Source organism: Schistocerca cancellata, chromosome 9, assembly GCF_023864275.1.
Source record: "Schistocerca cancellata isolate TAMUIC-IGC-003103 chromosome 9, iqSchCanc2.1, whole genome shotgun sequence".
Taxonomy (NCBI): Eukaryota; Metazoa; Arthropoda; class Insecta; order Orthoptera; family Acrididae; genus Schistocerca; species Schistocerca cancellata.
In genome coordinates, this window is record NC_064634.1 from 505657352 (window position 1) to 505680736 (window position 23385).

General features: G+C 47.8%; 1 protein-coding gene and 1 pseudogene across 1 annotated transcript in view; one reads left to right on the top strand and one right to left on the bottom strand.

The window, feature by feature from the left end:
• Positions 1–23385, top strand: part of LOC126100774 (poly [ADP-ribose] polymerase tankyrase-1-like) — an 88801-nt gene that overhangs the window by 47336 nt on the left and 18080 nt on the right. The window contains exon 2 of the mRNA XM_049911394.1: positions 11094–11670. Within this exon, the coding sequence (XP_049767351.1) occupies positions 11105–11670 (566 nt within the window). The 5' untranslated portion in view covers positions 11094–11104. The remainder of the gene's footprint in view (positions 1–11093; positions 11671–23385) is intronic.
• LOC126102469 (5S ribosomal RNA) lies at positions 14771–14887 on the bottom strand (annotated as a pseudogene).

Consider the following 23385-nt stretch of genomic DNA (forward strand, 5'->3'; position numbering starts at 1 on the left):
AGCAATGTTTCAGCTTTCGCTGACAGAGCAATGTTTCAGCTTTCGCTGACAGAGCAATGTTTCAGCTTTCGCTGACAGAGCAATGTTTCAGCTTTCGCTGACAGAGCAATGTTTCAGCTTTCGCTGACAGAGCAATGTTTCAGCTTTCGCTGACAGAGCAATGTTCCAGCTTTCGCTGACAGAGCAATGTTTCAGCTTTCGCTGACAGAGCAATGTTTCAGCTTTCGCTGACAGAGCAATGTTTCAGCTTTCGCTGACAGAGCAATGTTTCAGCTTTCGCTGACAGAGCAATGTTTCAGCTTTCGCTGACAGAGCAATGTTTCAGCTTTCGCTGACAGAGCAATGTTTCAGCTTTCGCTGACAGAGCAATGTTTCAGCTTTCGCTGACAGAGCAATGTTTCAGCTTTCGCTGACAGAGCAATGTTTCAGCTTTCGCTGACAGAGCAATGTTTCAGCTTTTGCTGACAGAGCAATGTTTCAGCTTTTGCTGACAGAGCAATGTTTCAGCTTTTGCTGACAGAGCAATGTTTCAGCTTTTGCTGACAGAGCAATGTTTCAGCTTTTGCTGACAGAGCAATGTTTCAGCTTTTGCTGACAGAGCAATGTTTCAGCTTTTGCTGACAGAGCAATGTTTCAGCTTTTGCTGACAGAGCAATGTTTCAGCTTTTGCTGACAGAGCAATGTTTCAGCTTTTGCTGACAGAGCAATGTTTCAGCTTTTGCTGACAGAGCAATGTTTCAGCTTTTGCTGACAGAGCAATGTTTCAGCTTTTGCTGACAGAGCAATGTTTCAGCTTTTGCTGACAGAGCAATGTTTCAGCTTTTGCTGACAGAGCAATGTTTCAGCTTTTGCTGACAGAGCAATGTTTCAGCTTTTGCTGACAGAGCAATGTTTCAGCTTTTGCTGACAGAGCAATGTTTCAGCTTTTGCTGACAGAGCAATGTTTCAGCTTTTGCTGACAGAGCAATGTTTCAGCTTTTGCTGACAGAGCAATGTTTCAGCTTTTGCTGACAGAGCAATGTTTCAGCTTTTGCTGACAGAGCAATGTTTCAGCTTTTGCTGACAGAGCAATGTTTCAGCTTTTGCTGACAGAGCAATGTTTCAGCTTTTGCTGACAGAGCAATGTTTCAGCTTTTGCTGACAGAGCAATGTTTCAGCTTTTGCTGACAGAGCAATGTTTCAGCTTTTGCTGACAGAGCAATGTTTCAGCTTTTGCTGACAGAGCAATGTTTCAGCTTTTGCTGACAGAGCAATGTTTCAGCTTTTGCTGACAGAGCAATGTTTCAGCTTTTGCTGACAGAGCAATGTTTCAGCTTTTGCTGACAGAGCAATGTTTCAGCTTTTGCTGACAGAGCAATGTTTCAGCTTTTGCTGACAGAGCAATGTTTCAGCTTTTGCTGACAGAGCAATGTTTCAGCTTTTGCTGACAGAGCAATGTTTCAGCTTTTGCTGACAGAGCAATGTTTCAGCTTTTGCTGACAGAGCAATGTTTCAGCTTTTGCTGACAGAGCAATGTTTCAGCTTTTGCTGACAGAGCAATGTTTCAGCTTTCGCTGACAGAGCAATAGAGACAGGCACACTGATAATCGAACACCCAACAACAGCACAGCCTATAACTGTAGCACCATATTATCGTATTCGAAGAGTCAATGTTGTCTATACGGAAACACATTGCATGTGTGCATGCGCGTGCCAAGGATAATAAATATTGCCAGACTGTACTTTTCGTTTCCTTTTACAGGATGACTGTGCGATGATTTTAAGGACTTCCAGAGCTGCTGGGGAAGGGAAAAAATATTAGTCTCAGGTATGGGATCGCAGTCCGGAAATGAACGAGCCGGAAGTTGTAAGCGAAAATTTTCATGACTTCGCTGTTAGTGGAATAAATATTCCACAACAAAAAAGTGTAGTAAACATTGTCTCTAAAATGCATACCTTAATAGCTATGAGCACCTAATCTTCGACAATGCGAGACACATCTCTTCCAATGAACATGCTCTTAAAGTAAGCATTCACAGCCCATGTTTAGTGGACTTTTTCCATGTTTTATTCTGTACTACCTCCTCCAACATTATCGAAAGCAAAGACCTTGCGGTAGGTGTTTTTCACGGCATGGAACATGAAAAAGTGTACTTCTCAGTCCATCAGTTCCCACATCTGATTATTCACTCTAGGAAGAAACAACTGAACAACGAACATACGAAATACAACCGCACTCATTGTGCAAACAGTGACACAATAGAAAGAAGTCAAAAGTGTGGTGTTTTTCAATCTGAGATTGGGACAATATTTTCTGCCATACAGCGTCAAGTCCTAATCAGCATCACAGTATTCTGACATTTTGCATTCAGTGCAATGTCCGCGTGGGAGTAGACAGACGGATTGTATAAGCCTGCTGAAGTTGAGGTTGTTACACCTGGTGACAGACGCTAGAGATAAACCGCACGCTGATACGCGCCACATCATTACGGTAACGCGAGGAGCTTGTCCAAGGCACGGTGACGTCACGCAGCTTCCTGCAGACGAATAATGAAGGCCGGGCTGTGTCGCTGAGCACACTGCGACTCCAGCAGCTGCCGGTACGCCCTCTGTGTTGTCTGCAGCGACGAGCATTACTTGACTGGAGACGCCCCTCCCTCACTCTACGGTGAGTCCTGTTCACTCTTGAGCGGTTTCTTCACATACTAAGTGCCCCGTTGTACTTCGAGTAGATAATTCATCTTCCGACTTTGCAACGGTACGACACACAGACTAATTGAATCCAGTTATCAAATGAACACAGTCCGACACAGAGTACAGGCAATGGCTGATACCTGGCTTGTACCTTCCGGCACCCACGGTAATAAGTTTTGCGGCGGGGCGAAGTTCGTTTTTCCTTCTTATTGCTATCACATTCTCACAGTTCAGTCTACATTCCTCGACAGGCTGCTGCTCGTTCCTTAGTTCTGTCGTAGCAGGTACTGTCTAGGTGGTGCAAAGCAGCTTTAAGGAAAATATCAGCCAATACTTACCAGAGAAACGCCGCAAAACTACTCAAATAGTTTCCTGTAAGTTTATGATACACATCGGGCGGTCCGGGTTCTACCTTCATGAACCAAAATGTTTAAGGTCCTATTGACTTTTTATTTCCACTAAAACTCATGAAATTACTATCAAATTCGTGTTTACGTGTGCACTTACATTGTCTCTGCAAGTTTACAGTGGTAAAGATGTGATACACGTAGTCGTACGAAAGCAGCCAGAATTTTGTAAGTGATATGAGCTTGTTTCATTGCTGTTCTTTTGAGGATATTAGTACCTCTCTGATACACGATTACTAGGTGCTCTCCTTGATACTTGTATTTATAATGAGGGATGTTTAAGATTCATCACTTTCCACTGGTTGGTCATTTATTCTGATTGTTTGCTTTTATAGTCTTGATAATATTCACAAACACACAAACATTTTTTGTGCTGCTATTGTTTCCCATGCACCAATTACTTAGTCTTGCAAGAATTTCCCTACTAATTTCCTCTTGCACTGGTAGATTTTATGAGATTATTTAGTACATCGTCTTAAAGCCTCTAGTGTTTGGTATGCTTTGAAGCGTGTTCATTAATGACAACAGAAACCTGTGGGCAGTTTTTGGTAACGTTCTCACAATTTACATTCGACGCATTCCAGTTTCACCTGCCTGTCTCTGGAGTAATCTCTTAGAATGTTGCAGAGACAATTGAGACAGACCATCCACTTCAGTCTTTTGAACTGGGTAGGCAACCATAAATTACCGATATCCACAGCATTATCAATCATTATGCCTATAATGTTCTCGTCTGAGGTATTCGCATTATGCATTGCGTGACTTACTGCACCCTCAGTGTATTTCCCTTTCATGAGACGATTATACAGGAGTTCATGGCTTTTATCTGTCTACGATGGCTCAGTTGGTGGCACAGAGCGTTTCCCAGTACTCTGGCTGAGCATTTACCAAACGAATTGTGCTGTAAGAGTTACACCTCACAATATCAAGGTGGGCAGGGATGGGGGTACTTTATGCCTGTCTGTAGCACGTGTTGTAAGCCAGTCAGTTTCTCTACATTTTATAATTTCGAAAAAGTATTTGTTGTTGTTAATCAATTATATCAGATTACATATATGTTTTTAATATTTCAATTCAGTTAACATGAAAATTGAAGTAACAGCAGTAATGTCACTTTCCCCAATGAAAGTTGTAATCAGTATATCCATGTTATGGGCCTTACTTACCATAAGTCTTCAAAATTACGTGTAGAGTAAAAGTCAACAACGTTGAAAGAAACCCTCTGTTGGTTACAGTAAGTAGTATACATATCGAAGGTTGTTTTGATATTGCTAACAATGTCTTGAATGGTATTTTCACGTTTTGGACCCTAATTACATATAATTGCCTCTTCAAAAGCATGTTGCAGCTATAATTTTTTAGGAAGGACACAAAGTTCCTCCTTTACCCATCACCCACCCCTACTCCCCCTGCGGGTCCGGGGATTAGAATAGGCCCGAGGTATTCCTGCCTGTCGTAAGAGGCGACTAAAAGGAGTCCATCCCCCTCACGGGGGTAGTTAGCGCCTGCGTCCGGAGACGGACGGTTCCACGACCTATAATTGTGGTCTTTTTGGTTTTTCACTTCTCGTTTCTTCCTTCCTTTGGTTGGTTCCTTTCTTTGTTCTTCTCCACCTCACTGTCTTCCTTACTCTTTTCCTTGACTTCTTCTCCTTGCCTTCTCATTGCCTTCTTCTCCTTGCCTTCTCTGGTCTCCGCCTCGGCGTTTGAGACAGTCTGTCCTCTTTCTCCCTCTCTCTTCTTTTTCCTCTTCCAACAGTGACACAAGTACTACCGCCTGCCCCACAGTTCCTCGTAGTTTCTCGATCTGAGGACGGAAAGGATTTTTCCTCTGTCAACCCTTTCGTTATTCAGAAGGGCGTAGATGCCATAGCCGGATCTGTCAAATCTTGTACCAGGTTGCGTAACGGTACCTTATTACTAGAAACTGAGAGTGCCTTTCAGGCACAAAAACTGCTTCGGGCCACACTCCTATATACGTTCCCTGTCCGGGTGGAGGCCCACCGAACTTTGAATTCGTCTCGTGGTGTAGCTCCCTCGACGGATTGACTGACGAGGAGCTTCAATCTTTCCTCGCTGAGCAGGGCGTGACGGCTGTCCATAGGGTCATGAAAAAGGGCAACAATGACCTTGTACCGACCCGGACACTTTTCTTGACCTTCGATAGTGTTAAGCTGCCATCGCGCATCAAGGCGGGCTACGAGGTTATTTCTGTTCGCCCCTATGTCCCGACACCTACGCGCTGCTACCAGTGTCAGCGTTTCAATCACACTCGACAGTCTTGTTCCAATGCGGCTAAATGTGTCACCTGTGGCAGGGATGCCCATGAGGGTGACTGTCCACCTCCGTCTCCTCGTTGTGTGAACTGTCAGGGTGACAATGCCGCATCCTCCCGCGACTGTCCTGTCTATAAGGAAGAACGCTGTATCCAAGAAATTCGGGTCAAAGAGAAAGTGTCCACCTCGGCTGCTCGCAAGCTATTGGCTAGTAGGAAGCCCACGCTGCTCCCAGCGGGGAAATACAGTACTGTCCTCGCCTCTCCTCGGACTACCCGGGAGGTAGCAACCCAGACATGCGATCTGACCTTCAGCACCACGGTCGTCCGTTCGGCCAGTGCTAAGATCGCGCGGTCGACGTCTCCTCTTCCTCCCATCACCCCACAGACACCAGCCCCTTCCTCAGCTTCTGCTAAGACCAAGACCCCGAAGTCAGATGCACGGGCCTTCAAGAAGGAACCATCCCGTGCAGACTTCCTCCGTACCTCGACCTCCCAGCCTTCGACCGGTACTTCCACCAAACGTCCTTCCAAAAAGGCGCATAGGAAGCACAGTTCTCCTTCTCCGCCACGGCGCATTTCTTCTCCTGCGCCACCCAGCGGTTGCCGCCCCAGGCCGTCATCCGTTTCGCCTGGCCGCACCGCTGGTAGCCGTACATGTGGCCGTTCACCGGCGGAGGAAGCTCCCCCTCCCGGCCATCCTCCCGAGATGGCCGATGACCCTATAGATCCAATGGACGATGACTGTCCGCCTACTGATAGCGGCGGCAGTGCTCGCTCGAAGCCAGGCCCTAAGCGGCCTTCAAGGTGACCCCTTCTATCATCTTCCTTTTCTTACGATGGCACTTACTCACTGGAATATTCGCAGCATTCGCTCCAACCGAGAGGACGTTGCTGCTCCGCTTGCACCGTCCGCTCGTCGTAGCCCTCCAGGAAACGAAGCTACGCCCATGCGATCAAATTGCCTTGGCACACTACACCTCTGTGCGTTTTGACCTACCCCCTGTGGTAGGTATCCCAGCTCATGGAGGGGTTATGTTGCTGGTCCGGGATGATATTTACTACGATCCCATCACGTTGCACACCGGCCTGCAGGCAGTTGCCATCCGCATTACTCTCCCCACTTTTACGTTTTCCTTTTGTACCGTTTACACTCCATCGTCATCTGCCGTTACCAGGGCAGACGTGATGAAACTTATTGCTCAGCTACCTGCACCATTTTTAACTGGAGACTTAAATACCCACCATCCCCTTTGGGGCTCTCCAGCATCCTGCCCGAGGGGCTCCTTGTTAGCAGACCTTTCCAACCAGCTCGATCTTGTCTGCCTCAATACTGGCGCCCCTACTTTTCTTTCGGACACATCTCACACCTATTCCCATTTAGACCTCTCTATATGTACTCCCCAACTTGCACGCCGGTTTGAGTGGTATGCACTTTCTGATACATATTCGAGCGACCACTTCCCGTGTGTTATCCATCTCCTGCAGCATACCCCCTCTCCGTGCTTCTCTAATTGGACAATCTCCAAGACAGACTGGGGGCTCTTCTCTTCCAGGGCGACCTTTCAGGATCAAACCTTCACAAGCTGCGATCGTCAGGTCGCACACCTCACGGAAGTCATTCTCGCTGCTGCTGAATATTCCATCCCTCACCCTCCTTCTCCACGTCGCGTACCGGTCCCCTGGTGGACCGCAGCATGTAGAGACGCTTTACGTGCTCGTCGACGTGCTTTACGCACATTTAAACGCCACCCTACAGTGGCGAATTGTATCAATTATAAACGATTACGTGCTCAGTGTCGTCGTATTATCAAAGAAAGCAAGAAAGCCAGCTGGGCTGCTTTCACAAGCACCTTAAACAGTTTTACTCCTTCTGTTGTCTGGGGTAGCCTGCGCCGGCTATCTGGCACTAAGGTCCACTAACCAGTTTCTGGCTTGACGGTCGCGAATGACGTCCTTGTGGCCCCTGAGGATGTCTCCAATGCCTTCGGCCGCTTTTTCGCAGAGGTTTCGAGCTCCGCTCATTACTACCCTGCCTTCCTCCCCCGCAAACAGGCAGAGGCGGCTAGGCCACCTGACTTCCGCTCCTCGAATTGTGAAAGTTATAATGCCCCATTCACCATGCGGGAACTCGAAAACGCACTTGGCCGATCACGGTCCTCCGCTCCAGGGCCAGATTCTATTCATATTCAGATGCTGAAGAACCTTTCTCCTGCGGGTAAAGGTTTTCTTCTTCGTACATACAATCGCATCTGGATTGAGGGACATGTTCCCGCATGCTGGCGCGAGTCTATTGTTGTCCCAATTCCTAGGCCGGGGAAGAACAAGCACTTGCCTTCCAGTTATCGACCCATATCGCTTACCAGCTGTGTCTGTAAAGTGATGGAGCGAATGGTTAACTCTCGTTTGGTTTGGCTGCTCGAGTCTCGACGCCTACTTACCAATGTACAATGTGGATTTCGTAGGCGCCGCTCTGGTGTGGACCATCTGGTTACCTTGTCGACCTTCATTATGAATAACATCTTGCGGAAGCGCCCGACCGCGGCTGTGTTCTTTGATTTGGAGAAGGCTTACGACACCTGTTGGAGGGCGGGCATTCTCCGCACCATGCATACATGGGGCCTTCGCGGTCGCCTCCCTCTTTTTATTCGTTCCTTTTTAATGGATCGACAGTTCAGGGTACGTGTGGGTTCTGTCCTGTCAGACACCTTTCGCCAGGAGAATGGGGTGCCACAGGGCTCAGTTTTGAGCGTCGCTCTCTTCGCCATCGCGATCAATCCACTAATGGATTGCCTCCCAGCTGATGTATCAGGCTCCCTTTTCGTGGACGATTTTACCATCTATTGCAGCGCGCCGTGTACACGTGTCCTGGAGCGCTGTCTTCAGCGTTCTCTTGACCGTCTTTACTCCTGGAGTGTCGCCAATGGCTTCCGTTTTTCTGCCGAGAAGACGGTCTGTATTAACTTCTGGCGCTACAAAGAGTTTCTCCCACCGTCCTTACGACTCGGTCCCGTTGCTCTCCCAATCGTGGAGACAACCAAATTTTTAGGCCTTACTTTTGACAGGAAACTTAGCTGGTCTCCACATGTCATATTTGGCCGCCCGTTGTACCCGTTTTTTAAATGTCCTCCGTGTTCTCAGTGGTATGTCGTGGGGAGCGGATCGAACCGTCCTACTTCGTCTATATCGGTCGATCGTCCGCTCCAAGCTGGATTATGGGAGCTTCGTATACTCCTCTGCACGGCCATCCATCTTACGCCGCCTCAACTCCATACAACATCGGGGTTTACGACTTGCGATCGGAGCATTTAATACCAGTCCCGTAGAGAGTCTTCATGCTGACGCTGGCGAATTGCCACTCACCTACCATCGCGATATACTGCTTTATCGGTATGCCTGTCGGCTACTGTCAATGCCCGACCATCCGTCTTATCGTTCCTTTTTTGACGACTCTCTTGACCGTCAATACGGGTTGTATGTCTCTGCCCTGCTACCCCCTGGAGTTCGCTTTCGTCGCCTCCTTCAACACCTTAATTTTTCACTCCCTGCAACCTTTCGAGTGGGCGAGAGCCGCACGCCACCTTGGCTCCAGGCTCAGGTCCGCGTTCAACTTGCCCTCAGCTCGCTCCCAAAAGAGGTCATCCCCGGTTCGGTCTACCACTCCCGTTTTTTGGAACTTCGTTCGAAGATCATCCACATGACTTTCATTTATACAGATGGCTCCAAGACCAATGACGGGGTCGGGTGTTCCTTTATTGTCGGGGCACAAAGTTTCAACTACCGGCTCCATGGCCATTGTTCGGTCTTCACAGCTGAGCTCTTTGCCCTCTACCAGGCTGTTCTTTACATCTGCCGCCACCGACATTCTGCTTATGTCATCTGCTCAGATTCCCTGAGCGCCATCCAGAGCCTCAGTGATCCGTACCCGGTTCACCCTTTCGTACACCGGATCCAACGCTCTCTTCAGCAGCTGGTGGACGTCGGTTCTCCGGTTAGCTTTATGTGGGTTCCTGGCCATGTCGGTATCCCTGGGAACGAAGCTGCAGATGCCGCGGCCAAGGCTGCGGTCCTCCAGCCTCGGACAGCTTCTTGTTGTCCCTTCGTCCGATTTTAGCAGGGTCATATGTCGGCGCATTTTATCGCTGTGGCATGCCGATAGGGCTGCCCTTACAACCAAAAAGCTTCGGGCCTTAAAACCTCTTCCCGTGGCTTGGACGTCCTCCTCACGCCCTTCTCGGCGGGAGGAGGTCGTTTTAGCCCGGTTAAGAATTGGACACTGCCGGTTCAGCCATCGCCATCTGCTGACGGCTGCGCCGGCGCCGTTCTGCCCATGTGGGCACTTGCTGACGGTTAGACACATTTTAATGTCCTGTCCAGATCTTAACACACTCCGCCTCGATCTTAACCTGCCAAATACTTTCGATGCCATTTTAGCGGATGACCCACGAGCAGCTGCTCGTGTTCTTCGTTTTATCAATTTGACACACCTCGGTAAGGACATTTGATGATGCTGTTTTTTAATCCTATGCCTGTCAGTCTGTCTTTTATCGTGTTTTCCCTTTTAGTTGTTGTTGTCAACTTGTGCCTCGCGGTGCATTCTTAGAGTAGTCAGGGCGCTAATGACCACTGAAGTTGTGCGCCCTAAAACCACAAAAAAAAAAACCACCCCTAGTAATGGACGTTACGTGAACTTCCTCAATATTTTTAGGGCAAAGTTGTTTTGGATCTTTGTCTTATCTGTAGTTTTACATGAAGTTTTGCAGATCCTGCATGCTCATACTTGCAAAGGTAATTAGCGGATGACGCTGTAAGATTCGGTAAAATCTGGTCCACTAGCTGATGCAATACTTACGTTACAATTACCTCAACCTCCGTAGCTTTTCTTTTTTAATTTTATTACTGCCCAGGCCTATGTGCTGCTGGCCAAATATAATCAAAACATCATTATTCACATGCTGCTGGAGTAGTTCACAGCGAAGATACTGTCATGTCTTCCGGCAACAGAGTCCTAATGTCCTCTGGTCCATCGTCATCATACCTCTAGATCGTCTCAAAGTCGATAATACAGTTGGTAATGGAACCGTGTTTGTTGAAAGTTTGTATGTGAAACACAAGATGTCTGCTACCATTTGGTTCTTGAAATATAGCTCGCATTTTTCTGCTCTTGTTAGGTGTAACAGTTCTTTATATTGTCATTTGACTGTTCGATGGAAACTCAGCCTTGTTTCTCATTGTTTCCCCTGAGGTTCTATGGTAGTGCCTTATCACCTGCTGTGCTATCTCTATGGGGTGAAACATCAGTGAATTTTAAAAACCTGTGGCTACCTGACAAATATTGGGATCGCCTTAACGTGCGCCATCTGCAAAATTTGGATAAACTTGTCTGTGGCGTGAACATCAGTGCTGCTTTTTTGCAGTGGCTGTACATTGACTGCTCTGTTTAAATGTATATTAGCATCCGAGACACTAACTGCATTTGTTATTCTAAACTAATTCAGATTATGGCCAGACCTTCCACACTGCACTGTTGTCTCTGCATTTTTGGTTTATATTCGGTTCTCCATATGGGCGATTTTCGAAAGGCAGAGGGTTGAGAGGCCTATTCAAGACATGGAGGCTAAGTGTCCAGATATCAAAACATTTACCAACTTTTGCTTGACACTGTTCTGCCTGTGGCTCGTACAAGAATAGAGACTGATGTGCGAGGAGAAATGCCTGCTGAGTGTCGCCATGTTCCAGAGTCATCCTCAATGGAACCCACCCAGGAGGTTATGGAGACCACAGCCGTGGACCTGGGCGCCCTTCTGGACGCAGGGGACGGCGCAGTTGTCACACTGGTGGCGGGCGGCACCCGTCTCGTGGTGCACAGGGCCGTGTTGGCCGATAGAAGTCCCGTGTTTGGTGGCATGTTTCGCCACGACACGCTGGAAGCCAGCACCGGTGAGGTCGCAGTCCCGGACGTGGAGGGCCCGGTGCTCCGCCAGCTGGTCGCCTACCTCTACACCCTCCAGGCCCCTCAGCTGCCCAGCCTGGCCCCCCAGCTGCTGGCAGCCGCTGATAAATACGGCGTGTCGGCCCTGAAGGCTCGGTGCGAGCAGCTCGTGGCCACTCAGCTGTCCGTCGAGACTGCGGCGGCCTCAGCTGTTCTGGCGATCAGGCACTCCTGCACCAGCCTCAGGGAGGCCGCCGTTAACTTCATCAAGGCCAACGTCACCCAGGTTATGACCACACAGGGCTGGGCTGACGCAGTGCGCACTCAGCCTGAAGATGTGGTCACACTGGGTCAGCTGCTGGCGGATCTTCCAGCAGAAGCCAGGTATGCATGTTACAAGCCACCTACCTGTGTTGCACATTTCCATATATTTTTGTGTTTGCGAGCTAATAATTATACTTAGTATAAGAGTATTTTAGAGCATAGACACACCATACAGGAAAAATCACAAAATCAAAAAGTAATTAATGTAGAGCAATGTAATTTTGGGAACACAGTTGTCTACGTAACACACGTAACTGATTAAGAGGACAGGTTAATGTAAGAGCCAGATTTTCCATTGAAAATGAGACATGCTGGCCCATTAATAAGCAGTGTAACCGCCAAAATGTCAAATGCAAACATGCTGACGTTAATGCATTGTGTTGTACAATTACCAGATGTCAATATGTGTGATGGAGTACGTTGCCTGGTGCACTTGGTTCGTCAATACAGGGACAGATAGCGCTGTTTGTGGATCACACTGGAGTTGGCATCTAATGATGACCAATAAGTGCCCGACTGGAGGTGGATACGGCCATCGAGCATATCAAGGCAACATGTCGACACTCAGCAGAGTACGATGTATTACAACGGCTGTTACTGGCCGAGCTTTATCTTGTTCAACATCTCCTGCAACGCTGTTCATGAATAGCAGCACAACAGGTCGATTCACCAGACTACATTTATATCTACATCCATACTCCGGAAGCCACCTGACGGTGTGTGGCGGAGGGTACCTTGAGTACCTCTATCGGTTCTCCCTTCTATTCCAGTCTCGTATTGTTCGTGGAAAGGATTGTCGGTATGCCTCTGTGTGGGCTCTAATCTCTCTGATTTTATCCTCATGGTCTCTTCGCGAGATATACGTAGGAGGGAGTAATATACTGCTTGACTCTTCGGTGAAGGTATGATCTCGAAACTTTGACAAAAGCCTGTACCGAGCTACTGAGCGTCTCTCCTGCAGAGTCTTCCACTGGAGTTTATCTATCATCTCCGTATTGCTTTCACGATTAGTAAATGATCCTGTAACGAAGCGCGCTGCTCTCAGTTGGATCTTCTCTATATCTTCTATCAACCCTATCTGGTACGGATCCCACACTGCTGAGCAGTATTCAAGCAGTGGGCGAACAAGCGTACTGTAACCTACTTCCTTTGTTTTCGGATTGCATTTTCTTAAGATTCTTCCAATGAATCTGTCTGGCATCTGCTTTACCGGCGATCAACATTATATGATCATTCCATTTTAAATCACTCCTAATGCGTACTCCCAGATAATTTATGGTATTAACTGCTTCCAGTTGCTGACCTGCTATTTTGTAGCTAAATGATAAAGGATCTATCTTTCTGTGTATTCGCAGCACATTACACTTGTCTACATTGAGATTCAATTGCCATTCCCTGACGCGCATTTGCAGTCAGGGTGCATGGGATAATGATGACAGTGCTCCTGCTCTCATAGCAAATTGCACCCATGATCATAGCTCCGGTCGTAGGTCCAATGCTCGTAGCATGCAGACAGGTTGGTTGCGGGGCCTCAATTGACGTCTTCCTAACAAACTTCCACCCATCACTGCCACCGAGGCAGAACCAGCTTCCATCAGAAAATGCGACAGACCTCCACCCTTCTCTCTAATGAACTCTTTCATCACCCCACTGAAATCTCAAATGACGGTGGTTTGGGGTCAGTGGAATGCACGCTACAGTGTGCCTGGCTCAGAGCTGTTCCTTGATGTAAACGATTTCTAACATTTCGTTGCGTCACTGTGGTGCCGACTGCTGCTCAGGTTGTTACTGCAGATGCAGTTCGATGATGGCATCCTTGTCCCAGTCAACTCGCTCTGTCCAATCTTGAAGGTAACTAACGCTGACGATCGTTACAGTACGCATTTAAAGCAAACCGGATTTTCATCCTTATAGTGGCGCTACTAGCGCCATTCTTATTGGACTGGCCTGAAATCTGAACTGACATGATCTTTCAGGTCAAGCTTTCGTTTATGACACACTTCTTGATGCTGTAATTTCGTGTCTACAAGGGTACATGTCTTAAAGTTTTCCTAAACTTCATGTATCAGCTTCATTTAATACTATAACTGAACTTCGTTTAATAAAAGGTAAGCTAGGTAATTAAAATCAAAGAATAGACAAATATTTAATAGCTTTACAAACTGCTTTGCCATTACCTGCAGTCATCAGTTCCATTACATTCAATGTATGGAACAACCAGGCATTTAGATTCCGGTATCAATGCTCTAAATAAAAGGTGCATTGACTGTGGGCAGAGCAGGAACCATTGTAGTCGTGAATACAACTATGTGTTGTTCAAGACACTAGAAGACACAGTGATGTTTACAGTTTGCAGCCAGGTCACTGAAGTGTGCTGGCCTTTTTCTGTCTCCTGTACAGGGTTACTGTTAACCTGTTTATGCAAAAGACTCTGCATTGTTGTTTGTCTCTGATGCTGCGGGCAAGGGGGTACATACAGATAGTGTCATGCTACATACAGGGAAGATGGTGAGGAGCAAGTATGTTGCCCCTATACTAGCTACTCTGTAGCAGGCTGTAGCATGGCTCAAGCAGGGAAGCAAGTACGTTATCATTTCTGATGTTACGACAGAGTAAGTTAGATGTAGTAAAGATAATGGCCAGTGTAACCAGTACTCCATCACTACTACAAAGTTGGATGTTGCTTATTCCTCATTAGCTTCCTTGGTAGATGTATGTAATACAACCATAGTTTCCATAACACAGTTCCCTTACTTTCCCCAGTCGAAGTACTTGAGTTAGGTATAAATTTTAGGCAGTACTCTAGGCCCTAAGAAGTGCGTGGTTCCCATTCAAAGCACGAAGAGACTACTCGAGTAAAGAAGTTTACATAAGCAGATGTGGTGGAAGGCTTACTCCCTCTATATTCCGGACCCTCCTCACGCTACAGTAAGCCAGTCCTAAGACCAAAACAATAATAAAAGTACTGTCTTCAGGCCACAAGTGGCCCATCGGGACCACTCGACCGCCGTGTCATCCTCAAGAGAATGCAGATCGGAGGGGTGTGTGGTCAGCACACCGCTCTCCCGGTCGTTATGATCGTTTTCTGTGACCAGAGCCGCTACTATACGGTTGGGTAGCTCCTCAATTGGTATCACGAGGCTGAGTGCACCCCGAAAAATGGCAACAGCACATGGCGGCTGGATGGTCACCCATCCAAGTGCCGGCCACGCCCGACAGCGCTTAACTTCAGTGATCTCACGGGAACCGGTGTATCCACTGCGGCAAGGCTGTTGCCTAAGACCAAAACAGCAGCATCGTATCCCTTATTCACGTTTCCCTCGTGTTTCTGTTTAGTTTTTCCTGAGGATACATGCAGTAGCTAAGTACACTCCCGTCTACTACACACACTGGGAGGAGGTTCTATTGATCAAAATACTGTGTTGCTTCTTTCAGGAATAGTCAACAGATCTCTGCTCGAATGTTCGCGTGTTGCTTGAACTTCTTAGTGTTACTAAATGTCACACAAAGAATTCTTCTGTGTTTAGTTCTACTGCGATCTTCCCTATGTCATCTGTTGTTATACTGAACTGTATCCAAACAAATTCAACACTGATGAAATGTTCAGATGCAGATATTACTTGTTACATACTGTCTCATATTACAAATACTCTGCACAAACCTAGGACAACGTAATTCTCAAATGGTATAAATATTTATACCATAGTTAATGAGCTGCTTAATAAACTGAAACTTTTGTATTTGATATAACTCTTGTATTTGATATAATGTCGCCTAAGCAGCCTGACTGGTTTACAAAACTCAATTGAATGAGAAATATTTCAGACTCAAACTCACCTGTTAAACACTTTAAAAAGTATCGTAACACTAACTTATTAGCTTTAACTCTAGTTCTGTCTGCGTTATTCAAAGTAAAGTTTTGAAATAGTCTTGATAACTGAAATAGGAGCAGTGTTGTAATTACTAACCAAAATCTTCTTTATTGCATCAGGTGTAATGTACAACTGCATCTTCATTGTCCACTTGCTTATGATATAAATTTCCCACACAACTTCGTAGTTATGAAACTAGCATGTCTCCAATGGGCTTCATGATGTGTAAATGGGGAAGGTTTTCGATGTGTTAGTTCAGACACACTGGTGTGTGTACATAGTGTGGTACAACATTATATGTGTATACGCCGCCTGCATGAGTGGCCTCAAGTTTCATTTTGAAATATGAATCCCCCATATTTATTGCATATACCGAATCTACGCCAAAAAATACGTATAGTTAGGGTCATTCCACGTCAAATCAACAAATGAAACCATCGTTTTCTACCTTACCCTCTTGGATTTAAATGAAATTAAGTATGCCTATAGTATTCATAAATGGTACCACAAATTAATTTTTCATATTTTTCTGATAAAAATTTACCGAGTAATGGACTTTCAAATGTTGAAAAAATGACAAATTTTTGACTCTCACAACACTGTTTTCTTTAACTCTAGTTCTAATTAAGCTAGAACAATAAAATGTACTTCATTGGAAAGCTCTTTTAAAGAGCTGTTATATGATACCAAACATCATATATATAAATGGAAGGAAAATTCCACGTGGTAAAAATATATTTAAAGACAAAGATGATGTGATTTAGCAAACGAAAGCGCTGGCAGGTTGATAGACACACAAACATACACGCAAAATTCAAGCTTTAGCAACAAACGGTTGCTTCATCAGGAAAGAGGGAAGGATGTGGGTTTTAAGGGAGAGGGTAAGAAGTCATTCCAATCCCAGGAGCGGAAAGACGTACCTTAGGAGGAAAAAAGGAAAAAGGACAGGTATACACTCGCGCGTACACACACACACACACACACACACACACACACACACACACACACACACACACACACATTATGAAAAATGTGGCACGTGCACCTACCACTATCACGTCATAGACATTATACCTTATTACAGTGGTTGTGGTTTGTATTCTGCTGGTAGCCATGTAGTGGTCACTGCGAGAGTTACGGTAGTTCGATGGAAACACAAACTGAAATGACCCATCTTAATAGTGGGATTCCAGGGTGGCAACCGAAATCAAACTTTCCGATGGTTTGGTGAGGCACCACAGTCGACCCCACAGGAAATTTAAACAGGTAGCTTTTACCATACACGTAGCTTATTTGTCAGATACGTCAGTGTCTAGCCATAACATTTGTTTTGTACAACACATTTGCAACGATGTTGTAACGAGTGACATTAATATCAATTGTTACAAAACAAAACACAGAATCAAATGCATCGATTCTTGAGTGAAAAAGCAGGCGCACTTGATACTTTTTGATTACACGAATGGGAAACAATGGTTTGGTAAATTCTGTTCACTTTCTACATCTACATCTACACTCCGCAAGCCACCTGACGGTGTGTGGCGGAGGGTACCTTCAGTACCTCTATCGGTTCTCCCTTCTATTCCAGTCTCGTATTGTTCGTGGAAAGGATTGTCAGTATGCCTCTGTGTGGGCTCTAATCTCTCTGATTTTATACTCATGGTGTCTTCGCGAGATATACGTAGGAGGGAGCAATATACTGCTTGACTCCTCGGTGAAGGTATGTTCTCGAAACTTAGACAAAAGCCCGTACCGAGCTACTGAGCGTCTCTCCTGCAGAGTCTTCCACTGGAGTTCATCATCTCCGTAACGCTTTCGCGATTACTAAATGATCCTGTAACGAAGCGCGCTGCTCTCCATTGGATCTTCTCTATGTCTTGTATCAACCCTATCTGGTACGGATCCCACACTGCTAGGCAGTGTTCAAGCAGTGGGCGAACAAGCGTACTGTAACCTACTTCCTTTGTTTTCTGATTGCATTTCCTTAGGATTCTTCCAATGAATCTCAGTCTGGCATCTGCTTTACCGACAATCAACTTTATATGATGATTCCATTTTAAATCACTCCTAATGCGTACTCCCAGATAATTTATGGTATTAACTGCTTCCAGTTGCTGACCTGCTATTTTGTAGCTAAATGATAAAGGATCTATCTTTCTGTGTATTCGCAGCACATTACACTTGTCTACATTGAGATTCAATTGCCATTCCCTGCACCATGCGTCAATTCGCTGCAGATCCTCCTGCATTTCAGTACAATTTTCCATTGTTACAACCTCTCGATACACCACAGCATCATCTGCCCCCCCAGGGGGTCCACAACTCTTTTGTGGATACGTGCGTAGCGAGCACGGGACCCCGAGCTAATGTGGCCTTCCTTCCTTTCCGGGCTCTGGCTCTTTCCTTCTCTTTCTCCCCATCTGGGAGTATGGTTTGTGCCTACGTCCGGAGACGGACGCTCGTAAATGTACTGCATTCCTTGCCTTCCTTGCTTTTATGTCTTCTTCCTTCCTTTGTCCTTCTGTCTTCTTCCTTCCTTTGTCCTTCTGTCTTCTTCCTTCCTTTGTCCTTCTGTCTTCTTCCTTCCTTTGTCCTTCTGTCTTCTTCCTTCCTTTGTCCTTCTGTCTTCTTCCTTCCTTTGTCCTTCTGTCTTCTTCCTTCCTTTGTCCTTCTGTCTTCTTCCTTCCTTTGTCCTTCTCTTTTCCTTACCTCTTCTCTTTCTCTTTTCTCCGCTGCGGCGTTTGAGACCTCTCTTCCTTCCTTTCCCTTTCTCTTTCTTCCTCCCTGTGCGTGTCTGAAGGCCGACCCACGCCCTTCGTGCGTAGCCGGTGACGGGGTAACGCGTAATTCCCCGCCCCGGGTAGACAGGTAGGACACGTACGTACCCCCTGGTAACGGCCAGGCCCAGGGAGGGGTGATTACCCGAGCTGATACCTTCCGAAAATGCCGATTGGTCCCTCCGTCCGTTTGTCGGGAGGTGTGACCTGAGGTGTGAACAATCACCTAAGGCGGGAGTGCCCTCAGAGAGGGCCCCCACAAGGGAGGAGCGCGCCATCGGAGACGCCGGTAATCATGGGGGATTCTTCCGCAATGGTTTCCTCACCTTCCACTAAGTCTGCTCACAAACGTAAGTATACTGAGTCTCAGCCACAGACGATTCTTCCATCGTTGTCACAGTTCCTTGTTGTTTCTCGGTCTGATGAAGGTCACGACTTCTCCACGGTCAACCCTTTCATTATTCAGAAAGGAGTCGACGCAATAGCAGGTCCTGTAAAGTCTTGTTCCAGATTACGGAATGGCACCCTGTTGTTAGAAACGCACAGTGCCCTCCAGGCACAAAAATTGCTGCGTACTTCTCTGCTCCACACCTTCCCTGTCCGGGTGGAACCGCACCGTACCTTGAATTCCTCGCGTGGAGTCGTTTATACACGCTCCCTCGATGGATTGTCTGACGAAGAAATTCAGCACTATCTGTCTGACAAGGGCGTAACGGCAGTTCATAGAGTAATGAAACGGGTTGACACGAACATCATTCCAACCCGCACTGTCTTCTTGACATTTGACACAGTTCAACTCCCATCGAAAATCAAAGCAGGCTATGAGATAATTTCCGTTCGCCCTTACGTCCCAAACACTACGCGTTGCTATCGATGTCAGCGGTTCAATCACACCAGCCAGTCCTGTTAAAATCCAGCCAAATGTGTTACGTGTGGCAAGGATGCCCATGAGGGTGCTTGTCCACCTCCATCCCCTCGCTGCATCAACTGTATGGGTGACCACGCTGCTTCCTCTCGAGATTGCCCCGTTTTTAAGGACGAGAAGCTCATCCAGGAAATAAGGGTGAAGGAAAAGGTGTCGACCTTTGCTGCTCGAAAATTATTCGCCAGTCGCAAGCCCACCGTGCCTCAGACAGGAAAATACAGCACTGTCCTTGCTTCTCCTCGGCCAACAAAGGAGGCGGCCACGCAGACTTGCGACCTCACCTTTAGTACCACGGTCGTCAGATCGGCCAGCGCAAAGATCGCTCGTTCAACCTCACCACTTTCGCCTACCCACTCTATGGCTCACCCTTCGTCGGGTTCTGCTACATCTCGAGCCCAAAAGTCGGACGCCAAGTCTTCGAAAAAAGAGCATACTCGTGAAGAGTTTTTACGTACCGCAACTTCACAACCATCGGTTCCTCCTTCATCTAAACAACATTCTTCCAAGAAGGCTACAAAGAAACCCAGTTCCTCTCCTTCTCCGCCAAGGCGTGCCCCCTCTACAGCACCACCTGGCGGAAATCGCCCTCGGCCATCTTCTGTGTCGCCGAGGCGCACTGCTGGTGGCCGGTCAACCGGCCGATCGCTGGTGGCAGGGACTGCTCCTGACCAACCTATGGATCAGGATCTTCTGCCTTCGGCTGAATGCCATTCCATGCTGTCGGTTGCTAGCTCCGAGCAGTCTTTGAGTTGACAGCAACTTTGGTCACATTCCTCCATTCTCTTTCCACCCCATGTCCATTATCCACTGGAATATCCACGGCATTCGAGCCAATCGGGATGAATTGTCGGTCCTCTTACGCTCCTACTCGCCGGTCATCTTCTGTCTTCAGGAAACAAAGCTGCGTCCCCATGACCGCTTTGTTCTCCCTCATTTTCAGTCTGTCAGATATGATCTCCCCTCTGTTGAAGGCTCTCCAGCCCATGGAGGACTCATGATTCTTCTCCGTGATACTCTCCATTATCACCCAATCCCCTTAAACACTTCCTTCCAAGCTGTCGCCGTCCGTCTTTCACTTTCCGGATACACGTTCTCTCTTTGTACTGTATACATTCCATCGTCCACACCAATGGCACGAGCTGATCTCCTTCATCTTCTTGGTCAGCTTCCACCCCCCTATTTGCTGGTTGGGGACTTCAATGCCCACCACCCGCTTTGGGGATCTCCACACCCTTGTCCACGTGGCTCCGTATTGCTAGACGTCTTCCACCAAGCGGAACTAGTTTGCCTCAACACTGGGGTCCCCACATTTTTGTCTGCCTCCACGACAACCTTATCTCATTTGGACCTTGCGGTCGGTACTGTTCCGCTAGCTCGGCGCTTCGAATGGTTCGCCCTTGATGATACACACTCGAGTGACCACTTTCCATGTGTCCTCAGACTGCAGCCTCAACTGCCATATATGCGCCCGCGACGCTGGAAGTTTGCCCAAGCCGATTGGACACTTTTTTCGTCTCTCGCGACATTCGATGACCGTCGCTATCCCAGCGTCGACGATGAGGTCACACACATTACCGACGTTATTCTTACAGCTGCGGAACGTTCAATACCACGCACCTCCGAATTGCCCCGGCGCCCCCCAGTTCCTTGGTGGAACGAGGCATGCCGTGACGCAATACGTGAGCGGCGACGTGCTCTTCGCATTTTCCGTCACCATCCTACTTTGGCCAACTGTATCCGCTATAAGCAGCTCCGTGCGCGATGCCGTCGCGTCATCCGCGATAGCAAGAAGGCAAGCTGGAAATTCTTTATTAGCTCATTTAACACCTTCACTCCCTCCTCGGAAGTTTGGAGTCGGCTTCGACGGTTCTCAGGCGCGCCTAGTTTCTCCCCGGTTTCTGGGCTCACTGTCGCGCATGATACCTTAGTGGACCCCGTCGCAATTTCTAACTCGTTGGGTCAGCACTTTGCTGAGATTTCGAGCTCTTCAAATTACCCGCCAGCGTTTCTCCCGAAGAAACGTGCAGCGGAAGTGCGACCTCTTGCTTTCTCCTCCCAAAATCACGAAAGCTACAATACTGTTTTCTCCATGCGGGAACTCCAACATGCCCTCTCATCTTCTCGCTCCTCCGCCCCAGGACCGGATGGTATCCATGTCCAAATGTTGCTGCATTTACCAACCCCTAGTCTGCGTTACCTCCTTCGCCTTTATAATCGAATTTGGACCGACAGTACCTTTCCTAAACGGTGGCGGGAAGCTATTGTCGTTCCCGTTCCGAAACCTGGAAAGGACAAACATCTCCCCTCTAGCTATCGCCCCATTTCTCTCACGAGTAGTGTCTGTAAGGTTTTGGAGCGTATGATGAATTACCGTTTAGCTTGGTGGCTGGAATCCCGCAGTCTTTTAACACCAGCCCAATGCGGATTTCGGAAGCATCGTTCTGCAGTTGACCATCTTGTTGCTCTCTCCACTTATATCATGAACAATTTTCTCCGGAAACGCCAAACGGTAGCAATATTTTTTGATCTGGAGAGAGCATACGATACCTGTTGGAGGACAGGCATCCTTCGCACACTGTTCTCTTGGGGCTTTCGAGGCCGGCTGCCCCTTTTTCTTCGCGAATTTATGGCAGAGCGCACTTTTAGGGTGCGGGTGAACACTACTCTCTCCCGTACTTTCTCCCAAGAAAACGGGGTACCCCAGGGATCCGTGCTGAGTGTTGTACTGTTTGCCATCGCCATAAATCCAATTATGGATTGTCTCCTTCCTGATGTCTCGGGCTCCCTCTTTGTGGACGATTTTGCGATCTACTACAGCTCTCAACGGACCAGCCTTCTTGAACGACGTCTTCAAGGATGTCTTGATCGCCTCCACTCGTGGAGCATCGAAACCGGCTTCCGTTTCTCACCCAGTAAGGCCGTTTGTGTCAATTTTTGGCGACGGAAGGAGTTTCTTCCGCCCTCCTTACATCTAGGTCCTGTCAACCTTCCGTTTTCAGACGTCGCTAAATTCTTGGGTCTTATGTTTGACAGAAAACTGTGCTGGTCCTCCCACGTTTCCTATCTTTCGGCTCGCTGTCTGCGATCGCTTAACACCCTCCGTGTCCTGAATGGTACCTCCTGGGGAGCGGACCGCGTGGTCCTTCTCCGCCTCTATCGCGCCTTAGTGCGCTCAAAATTGGATTACGGAAGCATAGTCTACTCCTCTGCTCGGCCGTCTATTCTTCGGCGTCTCGACTCTATCCACCACCGTGGATTACGTTTAGTGTCTGGAGCTTTTTACACTAGCCCTTTGGAAAGCCTTTATGCTGAGACTGCTGAACCTCCGCTGTCCAATCGGCGAGCAGTCCTCCTGAGTCGTTATGCTAGCCATCTGTCTTCCATGCCTGCTAATCCAGCCCATGACCTTTTTTTTTCGACGCCTCCTTTGATGTAGGGTATGCAGGCCGCTCCTCCTCCCTACTACCCCCGGGAGTCCGCTTCCGTCAATTGCTCCATTCTCTTTCCTGCCGCTTTCCGAAAACCTTCTTGACAACTTGGGGTACAGCACCGCCTTGGCTCCGTCCCCGGATCTGCCTGCTCCGTGACGTTTGTCGATTTCCCAAGGATGGTACCCCTACACTTGTTTATCGTCGGGCATTTGCTGCTCTATGTGCACAAATGACGGACGCCACATTTATTTACACCGACGGCTCGAAAACATCCTTAGGTGTAGGGAGTGCCTATATTGTTGGCGACACCCCAAATCGCTTTCGACTTCCCGACCAGTGTTCGGTTTATACTGCGGAGCTTTACGCTGTTCTCCACGCTGTCCACTACATCCGCCGCCATCAGCGGATACAGTACGTTATCTGCTCCGATTCCCTCAGCTCTCTCCTCAGTCTCCAAGCTCTTTACCCTGTGCACCCTCTGGTCCACCGGATTCAGGACTGTCTGCGCTTGCTCCACCTGGGGGGCGTCTCGGTGGCGTTCCTCTGGCTCCCGGGACACGCTGGTATCTGTGGGAATGAGGCGGCCGATATGGCGGCCAAGGCTGCAGTCTCTCTTCCTCGGCCAGCTATTCAGTCGCTTCCCTTCACCGATCTACGGAGCGGTTTATGTCGCCAAGTTGCTCATTTATGGCATGCGCATTGGTCAACACTTCCCCGTAATAAATTGCGGGAAGTGAAAGCCCTTCCTTGCGCTTGGACCTCTTCCTCCC